Below are 17,830 nucleotides of genomic sequence, written 5' to 3'. Positions count from 1 at the left end.
CTACATATTCCAGATGAGGTCTTACTAATGATTTGTACAGGGGCAAAATTATATTTCTCTCTGGAGTCCATGCCTCTGTTAATACAAGAAAGGACTTTGCTTGCTTTGGAAACCGCAGCTTGGCATTGCATGCTATTTTTAAGCTTACGATCTACCAGAACACCCAGATACTTCTTCGCTATGGATTCTCCAGTTCTACTCCCCCTAGTATGTATGATGCATGCATAACTTTACATTTATCAACATTAAACCTCATTTGCCACATAGTTGACCAATGAAACAGTGCATTGAGGTCAGCTTGTAAGTTAGAGACATCCTGTAAGGAAGTTATTCCACTGCAAATCTTGGTGTCATCTGCAAAGACTGAAATTGTACTTTTTAATCCCAGACCCTATATCATTTATAAAGATTTTAAAAAGGAAGTGTCCCAACACTGAACCTTGGGGTACATAGCTGATAAACTTAGACCAGGGATTCCCAAACTACCGCCCTCCAGTTGTTCAGGAAGTACATTTCCCATCATGTCTAGTCATGTATGTGAATATCAGAGTTTTACAATGCCTCATGGGATGTGTAGTTCTGCAACAGCTGCAGGGCCGTAGTTTGGGAATCCCTGCCTTAGACCATTCAGAGTAAGAATCATTAACCACTACTCTCTGAATTCTATCTTTTAGCCAATTTTCTATCAATTTAGAAACTGATCTTTCCAAGCCTGTAGACTTTACCTTACACATTAGCCGTGTGTGGGGAACTGTGTCAAACGCTTTTGCAAAATCCAAGTATACTACATCCACAGCCACCCCTCTGTCCAAGGTTTTACTTACCTCCACATAAAAAGAAATCAGGTTTGTTTGACAACTTCTGTCTTTCATGAATCTATGCTGTCTGTTGCTTAAAATATTTTTTTCCAGCAAGAACTCATCTATGTGGTCTTTTATTAAACTCTCTAGTATCTTCCCAACTATAGACGTTAAACTAACAGGTCTATAGTTACTTGGCAATGACTTTGATCCCTTTTTAAATATAGGCACCACATTGGCCCTACGCCAATCCAGTGGTACTACTAGTGCTGCCAAAAACTGATGGCATGACTAAGGCGTGATTGTGAAGAGTGGGATAGAGACCTTGTGAACGCATGGGGCAGAAGAAAAGTTTGACAAAGTGTAAACACATTTAAAAAAAAATAAATAAAATTCCAACAAAATCAACTTTTTTTAGTAAGTTTACGATTTTGTGTTGGGCTGCATTTATAGCCGTCTTGGACCACAGGTTGGACACCCCTGCTTTAAATGAAAGGCCAGGCTACTTTCTCAAATGTCCTCAGTGAGTTGCCTGTAATTAGCTTGACAAGGAAAATCCTATTATAAATACAACACTGGCATATGTTTACGATCAATACTTGGCTAAATGGTTTGATTATACAGCATTATTAGCTGTTATTGATGGCTTGTTTATCCAGTTTTTGCATGCATAGCCCATAGGTTTTAAATAACACTTTAACAAACTCATGTTTTTTTATATACTGTGTGTGTGTATATATACATATATACAGTATCTCACAAAAGTGAGTACACCCCTCACATTTTTGTAAATATTTTATTAAATCTTTTCATGTGACAACACTGAAGAATTGACACTTTGTTACATTGTAAAGTAGTGAGTGTACAGCTTGTAAAACCGTGTAAATTTGCTGTACCCTCAAAATAACTCAACACACAGCCATAAATGACTAAACTGCTGGCAACAAAAGTGAGTACACCCCTAAGTGCAAATGTCCAAATTGGGCCCAAATTGTCAATATTTTGTGTAGCCACCATTATTTTTTAGCACTGACTTAACCCTTTTGGCCTCCAGGAGTAAGGACCTAGGCTCCCGGCTGGGATTTCTGGTCCTAGCAATTTTCTCCTTCCTTTTTTATTTTTCTCTCGGGAGATCTATAATCAACTACCTGGTTGGGCAACGGGCTGGATAATCTAGATCCAGTGGTCCCCCCAGCCCAGCCAGTGAGCGCGTGCAGACCGCAGCTACCCGCTAGGTCTATCGCGACATAGCCTCACGGACAGAGGCTGGCCAGAAAGTTAAACGTCTCACAGGGTCGCATATGACCAGGCTTGGGTTTGAGTTGCAGCAGTCCCTTGGTCAGTAGGGTGAGTCTTTGGGGGTCCCTTTTATCTCTCTCTGCTGATAGGTAACCTATGGCTTAAGGAGATTCTTTGGTGGTGCCAAAAGATCGCTTTTGGGCTGCAAGGTCTTCCTTTCCTTTTGGAGCCTCAGGGTCACATCTCCCCCACTGACCCCTTCATAAAGGTGGCAGGTCCCTCAGAACTCCAGCTTCTCATGGTTGCACTGACAGCAGTTCTTAGTGTCCTGGGTGGAAGGGGCGTGTGGGAAAAGTCCCAGGAGGAAGCGTTCCCCACTCTCCTCTGCTCAGGATGTCTCATCTGATTCTGAGCCTGATGCTGCCGTAAACGCGGCCTGTCCAGGGGATTTAATATCACACCCCCTGATCCATCGGATAGTGAGGATGATTTCTCCATGGTCGCAGCAGTGAATGAAAAGCGCTCGTAGACACACTTATCACTGCAGTGCGTGAGACTTTAAAAATGGAGGATGCGGCTGATGTAGCCATGGACGTGGCTGTGTCATTTGGTATGCACAAGCCGCATCATAACACCAAAGGTGTTTCCTTATGTGCCTTATTTTGACAGGTTTTCCTGTAAGGAATGGGAACAACCACAATTACCCTTTGTGGTCCCCCAACGTTTTGCTGTACGTTACCCTTTTGAGGAGTCACTTTTAAAAAAGTGGGCTAGTCCACCAATGGTGGACCCTCCTAATTTCAGGTTGAATAAAGCAACCATTATCCCAGTAGAGGAACCCCCATCCTTTAAGGACCCAGCTGACAAAGCAGAGGCTGTGGTACGCAGCGTGTTTACTCTGGCTGGTTCGGGCTTACGGCAAGTCCTTGCCTCAGCCGTGGAGTCTCGAGCCCTAACTGAATGGGCCAAACTTTTGCGCCAGGGCTTGGGGAGTGAGCAGGTCTCCGCTGCTTATGTCGATTTAGTGGACCAGTTGGTTGATTGGCTGCAGTTTTTTATGATGCAGCTTTGGATACAGCTCCTGTGCTGTCCAAACTTCCTGTTATAGCTGTGCTGATTAGGCGCGGGCTGTGGCTTAAGAATTGGTCCGCAGACCAAGCCTCTAAGAAAGCTCTCATTGATCTGCCCTTTCAAGGCGATCGCTTGTTTGGGGCTACCCTGAAAGACATCATTAAAGGTATCATGGGGGGGAAGAGTACCATCCTTCCACAGTCAAGGAAAGGGAAGGAGCCTTGCTGCAGAAGGAGGCCCTCCTGCTCAGCCAAAAGAAAAGTCTTTTGTGCTTCTGGGACAGAGAATAAGGCAAATAGATCTTTTAAATCTTCCTTGGGAGGTTCCAAGCAACCTTAGTGGGATAAGCCTAGAGCTAGCTTCCCTAGACCAGCAGACAAGACTCCTTCAGCATGAAGGTCTGCCCTCACCCATTATTAGGGTGGAGGGACTCTTCACTGGTTTAAGGCCCTGTGGACTTCTTTGGTGAGCATCAAGGAGACCTGCAAAATGTTTCTTTTTGGGGTACCCAGAAAGGGGGACAAAGCTTATCCTTTTTTTTTTTTTTTTTTAGGTCCTGTGTCTCCTTGTGTGGATTTAATTCCTGCAAAGGTTCAGGTGATGTCTGTACTACCTAAGGTCCCCCCTACCCCTGTCCAGGGAATTTATTTACTCGGATTCTATTTCTGACCAGGGTAGTCCTTCCTCTGCATAAACTTCAGGGACCACAGGCCGTGATTCACCAGCTGCTGTCACACAGATAGTTCACTCTCCCAATTTGCATACAGGTTCTGATTTCGGTGGTAACCACCATCAAGACAGTTCTGTTTGCAGAGTCTTACATGCAGCTCCTTTAGCAGGTTCGTCTCCACAGAAAGATACCGAAATTTGTAACGAGTTCAAGGGGTCCTCTGATAGACGCTGTAGGTGTCCACGGGCCACGGTAAGGTCAGTATCATCATCGGCTATGGCTTCTTCCACAGTTCCTGCACGGAATCAAGAGTGAGTATTTTCCAGTCATACTGGTGGCTATAAACGTCCCTTGAGAGCTTCCTCTCGGAGAAGACCAGTTGTCCCAAGGACTGATCTACCATCCTGCTTTAAAGTCGCTGGTTTTAATAACTTAGCTATTGAAAGCCAGGTACTGAGGGATAAAGGTCTGTCTGGATCAGTGATCCCTACTATGGTGAAGGCGAGGAAGTCGTCTTCCAGTAAGATATACCATCGTAGGTGGAAAGTGTACATTTCTTGGTGTGAGTCGATTGGCGCTCATCCTTGATCCTTTTCTGTGGCTCAGATCTTAACTTTTTTTCAACAGGGCGTTGATCAGAAGTTGGCCTTGAGTACGCTGGCAATCTCCTTTCAGCGACCCCTAGCTACGCACTCTTTAGTTCCTACATTCATTCAGGGGGTTTGACATGTGGCTCCACCTGTACATTCTCTTTTGCCACCATGGGATTTAAATTTAGTACTTTCGGTTCTCCAGAAACCTCCATTTGGGAATATTTGGGAGATTCCCTTGCCTACGTTATCCCAGAGGTGACATTATTGGTTGCTATTACTTCGGTCTTCTGATACTTCTAATACTGCTTGCTACTAAACTGACTACCTAGAGCAGAGAGGGGGTTGTATACCAGCTGATGACGGCCCATGGGTGTAGCCAGGTGTTTTTTTGTTCTTCCTAGTCCTACTCCTGGAGGAGACAATATAACTCACTAGTTATGATTCATGGAGCGCTGTCCGTCGATTAACTCAGGAAAATTGATTTTACCCCACTTTTGTGTGTGCAAGTTAACAAGTCTTTGTTGCAATCAGTGGCCTGCATTTGTGGGAGTATTTTCTAGTATAGTGTCCCAAAGAAAATGTTGATTCTGAAAGTAAAGTAAAGGTTTCCTGACAAATCTGTTGGGGTGTACTCATTTATGATAAGCATTGTGTGTGTAAATAAATATATATATATATATATATATATATATATATATATAGAAAATATATATACATACATATAATTGAATTTATTGTATTTAATTTTTTTCTTTCTTTTAGTTAATTGACCGAACAAGAATTGTTATTGTGCCGCTTGTGAATCCTGATGGCAGAGAAAAAGCAACAGAGAAAGATTGTACCTCAAAAATTGGACAAAACAATGCCAATGGCAAGGATCTGGACAGCGATTTCATAAGTAAAGAATTTGGAGTTTCTTTTATTTGTTATCTAATGTGATTTCTAGTACTTTTTTTAGTCCTTGCTATTCACGGAGATGTCATTTTAACTTTTGGCCAGAAGTTCAGTAGTCCATGATCCTCTCTCCAGTGAATGTCTTAACTGGTTGCCGACCGCCGCACGACTATGTACTGCGGCGGTCAGCCCCGGCCAGGCAGAGTGACGTAGCGATACGTCACTAGCCTTAGCCGCTCTGGTGCGTGCGCACCCGCGGTCCCGCCGATGACTCGATTGGGGTCAGAACCGATCAGTCATCAGGTCCAGGCCAATCATTTTTGGTCTGGACCTGTTGATCGGTCCTGCCCAATCAGATCACCCTCTAAGCCTGTGAAATGTAAACACAGGCTTAGAGGAGATGTGCCCTCCCCTCACAACGGTCTTTTTGGATCCAGCGTGAGAGGAGGGCACATCTAATTGTAAGTACAGCACCAAGCACGTACATACACACTTAGATAGGCACATTTCACCCCCGATCGCCCCCCCGATTAACCCCTACAGTCCCTGACACAACACACACTATATACAGCATATAGCATTTACCTATATACCTGTATAAGTGTGATTTGTGAACAGGTGTAGCACTTGCGACCCCCCCTTTTCCACTCAAATTACCCCCCACCCCCCCTAATAAAGATTTAACCCACTGATCCCCCCTGACCCCCTCCTGATCACCGCCGTTAACCCCTACACCCTCTGTCACATCAGCACTAATACAAACGCAATATACGGTGTTTTTGTATTTTTGTATTAGTGTCATTGTGATCAGAATTAGCGCAGGCGATTACGTTTCTGTCCCAAGAAGGTTTAGGGTCCACGCCACCTGCCCAATAAAGATTTAATACCCTGACCCCCCCTGATCACCCCTACACCCCCTGCCATAACACACACCGTATACAGTATATAGCATTTTGCTATATACCCGTATAAGTGTGATTTGTGGTCAGGTCTAGCGCTTGCGGCCCCCCCTTTTCCACTTAAATTACCCGCCACCCCCCCCCAAATAAAGATTTCAACCCCTGACCCCCACCTGATCACCGCCGTTAACCCCTACACCCTCTGTCACATCAGCACTAATACAAACGTAATATACAGTGTTTTTGTATTTTTGTATTAGTGTCATTGTGATCAGAATTTGCGCAGGCGACTAAGTTTCTGTCCCAAGGAGGTTTAGGGTCCCCGCCACCCGTCCAATAAAGATTTAAGCCCCTGATCACCCCCTACACCCCCTGCCACAACGCACACTGTATACAGTATATAGCATTTTCTATATACCCGTATAAGTGTGACTTGTGACCAGGTGTAGCGCTTGCCACCGTTCCTTTTATCCTTAGGATACCCGCCAGCCCCTTCCAATAAAGATTTAAACCCCTGATCCCCCCCTGATCACATCCAGTTAACCCCTTCCCCGTCACATTGCACACTAATACACACATAATATAGTGTTTTTACTGTATTTTGTATTAGTGTCATTGTGACTTGAAGTTGCGCTAGCGAGTTAGCTTCTATCCCAAAGGAGGTTTAGGGTCCCCGTCACCCCCCCCCAGATCCCCGGCGCATAGTTAGAAGTAACCCCTTGATTGCCACGCACGCACGCACATACACTTCCATTTCTAGTATAGTGTTTGAACAGATCAATATCTGATCTGATCAGAACTATACTAGCGCCCCCATAGTTTAGGGTTCCCAAAACGCGGTGTTTGCACGGTCAGCACTGATTCCTGCCAGCACCTGCGTTTAACCCTTTCACCCAGGTAAGTGTAGTAATCAACAGATTACTGTCACTTACAAAAAAACACAAGACACAAAACCACTGTGTTAGCAGAGTCAGGCCTGATCCCTGCTAGCATTAGCAGTTTTTTTGGTAGCGCTTGAAATAGTCCTTGACGACCAGGTGCTTTTATTACTTGTGAGTCACATCACTGTACGGGTAAATTTAGTTACCAAAATGACCAAACGTTCGTACAATGATGAAGAGGCTCTCAGTTATATGCTGACCGGGTCATCTGATAGCGATGGGGAAGCTACAATGACCAAATTAGTGTCAGTATATGAACCTGATGACGGCAGCGGCTCCCTGACAGACAGCTCTGACGACAGATGGGTCCCTGTTAGACCCAGGCGTACCCGACCCCATTCTGGAGTTGTTGAGATGCAGGAATCGCAGGGTGCTCGTATGGAGCAGAGTGTGGTTACTAGTGCCGCTCATTTTTCTGGCGACCTGGCAAGCGCCAGCGGCCTAGTACACCCTGGACCTAGTACAACCAGCACTGCAGTATCACCTGGTGACGTGGCGAGTCCCCTAAGTGCAGTTGAAGCTGGTGCGGTGGCTAGCACAAGTAGTGACCCGCAGCCACCGCGTATTCGAAGACAGGCCCGTAGAGCCCATAGTGCCCTCCCTGATGCGCTGGCATATCCCAATTGGCAACCCACTGATTCTACAGCGCCAGTACTTCCCCCATTCACTGCCCAACCTGGAATCCACGTGGAGACAGCTGGTTTTACGCCCCTGAACTTTTTTGAGCTGTTCTTCACGGAAGATCTTTTCAGATCTATTGTGGATCAATCAAATTTATATGCACAACAATTTATCGCCGCCAGCCCAAATTCGCACCTTGCCAGACCATTCGGCTGGAATCCTATAACGGTTTCCGAATTTAAAATCTTTCTGGGCCTTTCCCTCCACATGGGCATAACTAAACAAAGTGAATTGCGGCTATATTGGTCCACTAGCCCAGCTCACCATATGCGCATGTACTCTGCCTCCATGTCCAGGGGGAGATACGAGCAAATTCTGCGATTTATGCATTTCAGTGACAATGAAATCTGTCGTCCTCGGGGAGACCCTGCATATGATCGGCTCCACAAAATTCGGCCCCTCATAGACCACTTCAATCAGCGGTTTGCAGCCTTGTTTACCCCCGAACAAGTTGTCTGCGTTGACGAGTCCCTGATTAAATTTACTGGCCGTCTTGCTATCAAACAGTACCTCCCCAGCAAGCGTGCCAGATACGGGGTCAAACTGTATAAATTGTGTGACAGGGCCACAGGCTATACAGTTAGTTTCCGGGTCTATGAGGGAAAATATAGCACTGTGGAGCCCCCGAACTGCCCAGACTACATAGGGAGCAGCGGTAAGATTGTTTGGGACTTGGTGTCACCCTTATCCGGAAAGGGGTACCATTTGTACGTGGACAATTTTTACACAAGCGTGCCACTATTTAGTCACCTGCTTGATTTACAAATTGGCGCATGTGGCACCGTGCGACCTAATCGCCGGGGCTTCCCCCAATGGCTTGTAAATTCCCGTCTTAGTCGGGGGGCGAGAGCCTGCTTGAAAACGGACAAATTGCTTGCGGTGAAGTGGAAGGATACACGGGATGTTTATGTTCTGTCCTCCCTTCACGCAGACACGACAGTCCAAATCCCTACGGCAACTGGCGTTATGGAGAAACCCCTCTGTGTCCACGAATATAACCTTAATATGGGAGGGGTGGACCTTAACGACCAGCTTTTGGCGCCGTATTTAGTTGCCCGTAAAGCCAGACGCTGGTACAAAAAAGTGTCTGTTTACCTTTTCCAATTGGCTTTGCTGAACGCCTTTGTCCTATACAGGGCGTCAGGACGAACTGGACCCTTCCGGGAATTCCAGGAAGCGGTCATCCTTGCCTACCTGTACCCAGGAGGCATGCCTGCCCAACTTCCCCTTCCAGATGCAGTGAGCCGGCTGCATGAGAGGCATTTTCCTTATGCCATCCCGCGTACCCCTACCCAAATACGACCCCAAAGACGATGTCGTGTCTGTAGCAGGCGCGGATTTAGGCGTGAGACCCGTTATTATTGTCCCAAATGTCCTGACCAACCTGGTCTCTGCATCGGGGAATGTTTTGAGCGCTACCATACACTAGTGGAGTATTAGTGTAGGGTACAGCACGACACAGTGTAGGGCACACAAACACAGGGTCTCGAAGGATGTTGGATGTCCATCGACATTTTGAGAGACCCAAGCTGGAAGATCGCAGTCCCAAATGAAGACATGAAGAAACAGTTAGAAAGAAAAATAAAAGGATCCAAAAACTGTTGTTGTGTCAGTAATTTTATATGTCCTTCTACTCTTCTTACTGTACTTTTAAATGTCCTTTGTTTGTTTTTTTATTCTTTTGTGACCTGTTTCTCTTGCAGGTACTCGTCGGCTACCACGCATTGATTTTATATATTCTGACACAAACAGTGTTTGCGCTCAGCATATATGGATACCTTTGCTGATAGCAGCTGTGGTGATTTTCTGATTTCAGCACTGCAGTTAAAATCCTATTTTGGTATACGTGGATAGTGCCGTGTATACCCATCATTAAATTCAGTGGGTGGTTGTTTGGGCGGTTAATGATGAGAATCCAAAAACTTTTGTTGTGTCAGTCATTTTATATGTCCTACTCTTCCTAATGTACTTTTTTTAATGTACTTTGTTTTTTCATTCTTTTGTGACCTGTTTCTCTTGCAGGTACTCGTCGGCTACCACGCATTGATTTTATATATTCTGACACAAACAGTGTTTGCGCTCAGCATATATGGATACCTTTGCTGATAGCAGCTGTGGTGATTTTCTGATTTCAGCACTGCAGTTAAAATCCTATTTTGGTATACGTGGATAGTGTCGTGTATACCCATCATTAAATTCAGTGGGTGGTTGTTTGGGCGGTTAATGATGAGTAATACTACGCATTATTCCTGTGCTGATTTCTGATAGGTTCTCTTTTTTTCCGTTCAGCCCACAGGCTGCATGAAAAAAAAAAAAACCTATATGCCAAACAAGGACCAGCAATGTACTGGTACGTTGCTGGACTTTGAGTGGTTGTACCAGGATGATGCCTGCAGATTTAGGCATCATCTTGGTATCGTTTTTTACAGCCAGCGGTCGGCTTACGTGTAAAAGCAATCCTAGCAGGTAATTGGCCGCTAGACTGCTTTTACATGCAGTGGGAGGGGCCTCCCCCCCCCCCCCACCGTCGCCTTCCGCAGCCTTCCGTGGTTTTTCTCGGGCTCTCCTGTCCCACCGGTTAACCCGAGAGTGCAGCCGGTGGTTCAGTTATCTAACCATAGAGCTAATTGAAGATTAGAATGGCTCCAATCATCTCTATGGCCTAAGATGCCGGAGGCTACGAGCATTTCATGACTTCTTTTTCGCCAGAAATAAACAGGGCCATTGGGAAATTGTGAAAGTATTTTATCACACCAATTTTGGCGTGGTCAGATGCGTTAAGGTCAGAGTAGAGATCTAGAGTATAAAAGACCCCAATTTTTTTTAAAAAGAGTACCTGTCACTACAGATTGCTCTCATAGGGGATATCTAAATTCACTGTGATAACAATAAAAATGATTTAAAAAAAAAAATTAAAGCAAAGGTGTCAAAATAACATAAAAAAGCAAAAAAAAAAAATCGAGCCCCCCCCCTTTCCCCCCGTACTTGCGCGCAATGGCACACGCAAGCGTTGGTCTAGTGTCATATGTAAACCGCAATTTCAGCATGCATGTGAGGTATCGCCGCGATCGCCAGATCGAGTGCAGTAATTCTTGCAGTAGACCTCCTCTGTAAGTCTAAAGTGGTAACCTGTAGAGACTTTTAAAGGTTTTTAAAAATGTACGTACTTTGTTGCCGCTGCGCAGGCGTGCGCAATTTTTAAAGCATGTCATGTCAGGTGTCTATGAACTCGGCATAAGATCATCTTTTGAATTTTACCAAACAATTTGGAATTATATAGTGTATTTGTGCAATAAATTTTAAAAAAATGTATTTTTTTCGCAAAAATTGCGTTTGGAAAATCTGTGCGCAAATACCGTGTGACAAAAAAATTTGCAACATCCACCATTTTATTCTATAGGGCCTCTGCTTTAAAGAAATATATAATGTTTGGGGGTTCAAAGTAATTTTCTAGTAAAAAAAAAATATTTTTTCATGTAAACAAAAAGGCACAGAAAAGGCTTGGTTTTCAAGTGGTTAGAAGAGTGGGTGATGTGTGGATAAGATTGAGCATAAAATGCCGGGACAGTTCAAACACCCCCCAAATGACCCCTTTTTGAAAAGTAGACACCCAAACTATTTGCTGAGAGGCATGGCGAGTCCATGGAATATTTTATATTTTGCTACAAGTGTCGGGAAAATTATTATTTCTTTTTTTTTTTGGTGTTTTTTTACAGAAAGTTGTCACTAAATGATATATTGCTCACACATGCCATGTGTATATGTGAAATGACACCCCAAAATACATTCTGCTGCTTCTCCTGAGTACAGGGATACCCCATATGTGAGACTTTTTGGCAGCCTAGCTGTGTACGTGCCCCCAAAAACCAATCCACATCTTCAGGTTTTCTAATGGCGTAAATTGCTGATTTTACCCCTGACTACCTGTCACAGTTTCAGAGGCCCTGAAATTTCAAGATAGCACAAAACCCCCCCAAATGACCCCATTTTGCAAAGTAGACACTCCAAGCTATTGGCTGAGAAGCATGGTGAGTCCATGGAATATTTTATATTTTGCCACAAGTTTCGGGAAAATTATTATTTCTTTTTTTTTTTTTTTTTTTACACAAAGTTGTCAGTAAATGATATAATGCTCACACATGCCATGGGCATATGTGAAATGACACCCCACAATACATTCTGCTGCTTCTCCTGAGTACAGGGATACCCCATGTGTGAGACTTTTTGCCAGTCTAACCGCGTACAGGACACGGAAAACCAATCTGCACCTTCTGGCTTTCTAAGGGCGTAAATTGTTGATCTCACTCCTTACTACCTATCACACTTTTGAAGTCCATAAAAGGCCAAGATGGCACAAAACCCCCCCAAATTACCCCATTTTGCAAAGTAGACACTCCAATCTATTTGCTGAGAGGCATGGTGAGTATTTTGCAGCTCTCATTTTTTTTGGAAAATGAAGAAAAAACAGGAAAATGCATTTTTTTTCCTCTTTTTTCAATTTCCAAAACTTTGTGACAAAAAGTGAGATCTGCAAAACACTCAACATGCCTCTCTGCAAATAGCTCAGGGTGTCTACTTTCCAAAATGGGGTCATTTGGGGGGGTTTTGTGCTATCTTGGAATTTTAGGGCCTCCGAAACTGTGATAGGTAGTCAGGAGTGAAATCAACAATTTACGCCCTTGGAAAGCCTGAAAGTGGAGGTTGGTTTTCGGGGTCCTGTACTCGGCTAGACTGCAAAAAAGTCTCACACATGGGGTATCCCTGTACTCAGGAGAAGCAGCAGAATGTATTTTGGGGTGTCATTTCACATATACCCATGGCATGTGTGAGCAATATATCATTTACTGACAGCTTTGTGTAAAAAAAAAAAAAATATATATATATATTTCCCGGAACTTGTGGCAAAATATAAAATATTCCATGGACTCACCATGCCTCTCGGCAAATAGCTTGGGGTGTCTACTTTCCAAAATGGGGTAATTTGGGGGGGTTTTGTGCTATCTTGGAATTTTAGGGCCTCCGAAACTGTGACAGGTAGTGCAGAGGTGACATGAACAATTTACGCCATTAGAAAACCTGAGAGTGTTGATTGGTTTTCGCGGTCCTGTACACAGCTAGGCTCCCAAAAAGTCTCACACATGGGGCATCCCCATACTCAGGAGAAGTGGCAGAATGTATTTTGGGGTGTCATTCCACATATACCCATGTCATGTGTGAGAAATTTATCTTTTAGTGACAACGTTGTGTAAAAAAAAAAAATTAAAAAAAAAAATTGTAATTTCAAATTCATTGACAGACGTAGTCTTCTTGATTCACAAGAACTGGGTTATGTTGTCTCCGCAGGAGCAGGACTAGGCAGAAAGAAAAAACGTTCTGGCTCCACCTTAGGGACAGTCCCTGAGGGTATATCCTCCCTCTCTCTGCTACAAGGCATCAGTTTTTTTCTGTCTAGTCTGGAGTAAGGACCTAAGTTCCTTGCTGGGATCTTTTTGGTCCTGGCAAGATTTTTTCTTTAGAAAAAATATTTTTTATGTAGTTTTCTCCAGTGTTTTTTTCCTGTGAGATCTTCAAGCAAATACGCCGGACTGGGCGACACTAGTGGTCACCCCAGCCGGCCTACGAGCGCGCGCAGACCATTGCATTGCGCTTGGTCGGCCGCGACACATTCAAGTAAGTATGCGGGGCCGGAATCTGAGCCTATTTCTGCAGTTGCAGGTACTTCATCTGGGATTGGTGTCTCGGGTACTGTCTCTTCAGACAGTGAGGAGGATGTTTCGGCATCAGCCATAGCCCGAGAGGAAGCGTTGGTAAACGCACTCATTGTATCTGTTCAAGAAACCTTAAGATTACAGGGTATTCCGTCGGAAATAGCTGAAACTGAAATCCCTTTTGGGACTAAAAAACGCATCAAAGTGGCGAAGGTTTTTCCATTGCCCAAATGTTTTGGCAATCCAATCAAAGAAGAATGGAGTCTGCCAAAACGCACCTCTGCTATTTCTAAACGCATTAACAGGCGTTATCCGTTTGAGGAAACCCTCATTAAGAAATGGACAGAACCACCTGTGGTGGATTCACCAATTGCTAGATTGAATAAAGCCACGGTTATTCCTTTAGAAGACGCTCCGTCTTTTAAAGATCCAGTGGATCGCAAGATAGAAGCTATGTCTCGCACCATGTTTTCCTTGATTGGATCAGCTTTCAGACCAATAATTGCTATTGGTCTGGTTTCGCAAACTGTAACTGAATGGACCAAGTGGTTACGCCGGGACTTAGAAGAGGTCCCTCAGGCGGAATCAGATTTGTTGGAACAAATGATACAGGGGTTACAGTTTGTGTGTGATGCGGCGTTAGACGCCACTCCATTATTGGCGCGAGCATCAGTTTCAGCAGTGGTTCTCAGGCGTACACTGTGGCTAAAAGGTTGGTTAGCCGACCAAGGTTCCAAAAAAGCATTGGCTAATATCCCCTTTTTAGGAGAGCGTCTATTTGGAGCCAACTTAGATGAGATCATTAAGGATCTCACGGGTGGAAAGAGCACCTTTTTACCGCAAAATGTTAAGGGTAAAGGAACTCGTCAAAGACGAGGGCCTTCTTTCTCTGCTCACAAAAAGTTTTTTCGTCCCGCGGGTGAAAAAATTAAGTCCTCCAAAGCTCCTTCAGGAGGCTTCAGGGGACGTTGGTCGGGCAAGCAAAAGCCCGCCCCCTCCAGACCTGAAGATCGTCCAAAGCCTGAAGGTGCGCCCCCACCCATAATTGGGGTGGGGGGACGTCTTCGCCGGTTCCCGGATCCATGGCTTTCCAGAATCCCGCACAAGTGGGTTTGCGAAGTCATAAGGTCAGGGTACAAGATCGAGTTTCGATCTCTCCCACCGGCGCGATTCTTCCCTTCCAATATCCGACTATCCCCGGATCGTTTAGAAGATCTGCGGAGAGCAGTCACGGATTTACTACAACAAGGAGTGGTAGTCCACGTTCCTTGGACAGAACGTTTTCAAGGGTTTTATTCAAACCTATTTACAATACCCAGGAAAGAGGGCAAAGTGCGTCCAATTCTGGACTTAAGGGCACTCAATTCCTTTCTCAACATAAGGAAATTCAAGATGGAATCCATTCGCACAGTAGCAGCCTTCCTGCATCCAGGGGATGTCCTAGCGTCCATAGACATCAAGGACGCCTATCTTCACATTCCCATTTTCGCAGGACATCAGCGGTTTCTACGCTTTTCCGTAGAAGAGAACCACTATCAGTTTGTGGCGTTACCTTTCGGTCTCGCCACGGCTCCTCGGGTCTTCACGAAGGTGTTGGCCCCAATGTTGGCACTACTGCGCCAAAGAGGCATATCGATTCAAGGTTACCTAGACGATCTCCTGCTTCATGCAGAGTCTCCTCAGACCCTGCTACAAAACATAGAAATTACTATAATTTCTTTACAGGAATTTGGGTGGCTGGTGAACCAGCAAAAGTCATTTCTGGTTCCCACCCAGAGGCTCGAATATCTGGGTCTAATTCTAGACACAGTCAGGTCAAGAGTTTTCCTTCCGGTAGGGAAACTCCGGAAGATTCAATCAGCAGTCCAGTTGTTACTATCCAACAGCTGGTCTTCTCTTCGAACTTGCATGAGGGTTCTGGGGTTGATGGTGGCTTCCTTCGAAGCAGTCCCATTTGCCCAGTCCCATACCCGAATTCTTCAGCAAGAGATTCTTCTCGGATGGAATCGGAATCCGGAATCCCTGGACAATCGGATCCGATTGAGCAAACAGACCAGAGAGTCTCTGGTCTGGTGGCTTCGGTCTCCGATGCTCAGCCAGGGAAAGTCATTTCTGCCAATATATTGGACGATAGTGACCACGGATGCCAGTCTATCCGGATGGGGAGGAATTCTCGGTCAGTTATCTGTCCAGGGACTTTGGTCCCTGGAAGAATCCAGGTTGCCGATAAATGTATTGGAACTGAGAGCGATCAGACTTTGTCTGATTCACTGGACCGAGCAGCTCCAGGGCAGCCCGGTTCGGATCCAGTCGGACAACGCCACGGCCGTGGCTTATGTCAATCACCAGGGGGGCACCAAGAGTGTCCGAGCGGCCAAAGAAGTGGCTTGCATTCTTCGCTGGGCGGAACGATTTGTTCCAGCTATCTCTGCGGTGTTCATTCCGGGGGTGGAGAATTGGCAGGCAGATTATCTCAGCCGTCAGACTCTGGATCAGGGGGAATGGTCCCTCCATCCAGAAGTTTTCCACCAGTTGTGCCTACGGTGGGGCACCCCGGATGTGGATCTGTTGGCATCACGATTCAACAGGAAAGTACAGAGACCGCAGACGCACTGATCGCCCCGTGGGGGCAATACCAGCTAATGTATGCCTTCCCTCCTCTCGGGTTACTGCCAAGACTTCTTCGCAGGATAGAGGAGGAAGGAATTCCAGTAATCCTGGTAGCTCCGGACTGGCCTCGCCGAGCTTGGTACGCCGACGTGGTCAGACTGGTGGCGGATGTCCCGTGGAGACTTCCTCTCAGGGAGGACCTACTGTCTCAGGGACCGATCTTCCATCCTGCTTTACGATCGCTGGCTTTAACGGCCTGGCTATTGAGACCCAGGTGCTGAAGGACAAGGGATTGTCAGCTTCAGTTATTCCTACTCTAGTTAAAGCAAGGAAAGCGACTTCCAGAAAGATTTATCATCGTACATGGAAGTCCTACATTGCATGGTGTGAACCTCTGGGGTTCCACCCACGATCTTATTCGGTTAGTCGAATATTAGCTTTTCTGCAACAAGGGGCTGAGCAGAAACTGGCCTTGAGCACTATCAAGGGTCAGGTCTCAGCATTAGCTATCTTCTTTCAGAAGACTTTGGCTACTCATTCCTTGGTGCGGAATTTCATCCAGGGGGTGCGACATCTGGCTCCGCCAGTGCGCGCGCCGTTACCACCCTGGGATCTTAATTTAGTATTGTCGGTTCTTCAGAAACCTCCCTTTGAAGATATTAGGGAGATTCCTCTACCTACGTTGTCCCAGAAGGTGGCCTTCTTGGTGGCTATCACTTCTGCACGCAGGGTGTCAGAACTGGCCGCTTTATCTTGTCGTTCCCCATATCTGGTGGTTCATAGAGATAAGGTGGTTCTTCGTCCGAATCCATCCTTCCTACCAAAAGTGGTTTCAGAATTTCATCTGAATGAAGAAATTGTATTACCTTCCCTGTGTCCTAAGCCCAGTCATCCTCGGGAATTTGCTTTACACTCCTTGGATGTGGTCCGGGCGATCAGGGTATACTTGAAAACGACAGACTCGTTTCGCAAGACGGATTCACTTTTTGTGATCCCGGATGGACCCAAAAAGGGGTTGCCTGCATCTGCCGCGACTATTTCCAAATGGATCAGACAGACGGTGGTACAGGCTTATTCTATTAAGGGTCGGGAGCCCCCGTTCCCTGTTAAGGCGCACTCCACTCGGGCACTTAGTGCGTCATGGGCCTTTCGCCATCAGGCGTCAGTGGTCCAGGTGTGCAAGGCGGCTACCTGGTCGTCGGTGCATACCTTTACAAAACATTATAAAGTTGATGTAATGGCATCGTCTGATGCCTCGTTTGGCCGCAAGGTTTTGCAGGCCGCCATTTGAGGAGACCAGTGGTCTGCCTCGAGGGTTTTTTTCCGTTGGAAATTTTCATTTGTTTATAATGAGCCTTTAAAACTTCTAGTTTGGCACCGGTTGGGCCTTCTAGATTGGATTTTGATTTCGGTCAATCCCACCCCTCATTTGTGGCACTGCTTCTGGATGTCCCAGTTCTTGTGAATCAAGAAGACTACGTCTGTCAATGAGCGACAGAGAAAATCGGATTTTTGTAAGATCTTACCATAAAATCCTTTTCTCTTAGCTCATTGACAGACGTAGTACCCGCCCCTCTATCATTGAGTTGGGTTGGGTTAAATTCTCTGCTTTGTGACAGAACTGATGCCTTGTAGCAGAGAGAGGGAGGATATACCCTCAGGGACTGCCCCTAAGGTGGAGCCAGAACGTTTTTTCTTTCTGCCTAGTCCTGCTCCTGCAGAGA

The 17,830-nt window shown here is 45.6% G+C and overlaps 2 protein-coding genes across 2 annotated transcripts in view; one reads left to right on the top strand and one right to left on the bottom strand.

The window, feature by feature from the left end:
• The window catches only part of TMIGD1 (transmembrane and immunoglobulin domain containing 1), a 532,600-nt gene that overhangs the window by 304,922 nt on the left and 209,848 nt on the right, over positions 1-17,830 (bottom strand). The gene's annotated exons all lie outside the window — the stretch shown is intronic.
• The window catches only part of CPD (carboxypeptidase D), a 239,753-nt gene that overhangs the window by 171,783 nt on the left and 50,140 nt on the right, over positions 1-17,830 (top strand). Inside the window, exon 14 of the mRNA XM_082244945.1 lies at positions 5,136-5,271. Within this exon, the coding sequence (XP_082101071.1) occupies positions 5,136-5,271 (136 nt within the window). The remainder of the gene's footprint in view (positions 1-5,135; positions 5,272-17,830) is intronic.

This window comes from Pelophylax lessonae (genome assembly GCF_965119305.1).
Source record: "Pelophylax lessonae genome assembly, chromosome: 2".
NCBI classification, from domain to species: domain Eukaryota; kingdom Metazoa; phylum Chordata; class Amphibia; order Anura; family Ranidae; genus Pelophylax; species Pelophylax lessonae.
This window is presented reverse-complemented; position numbering and strand designations above follow the sequence as displayed.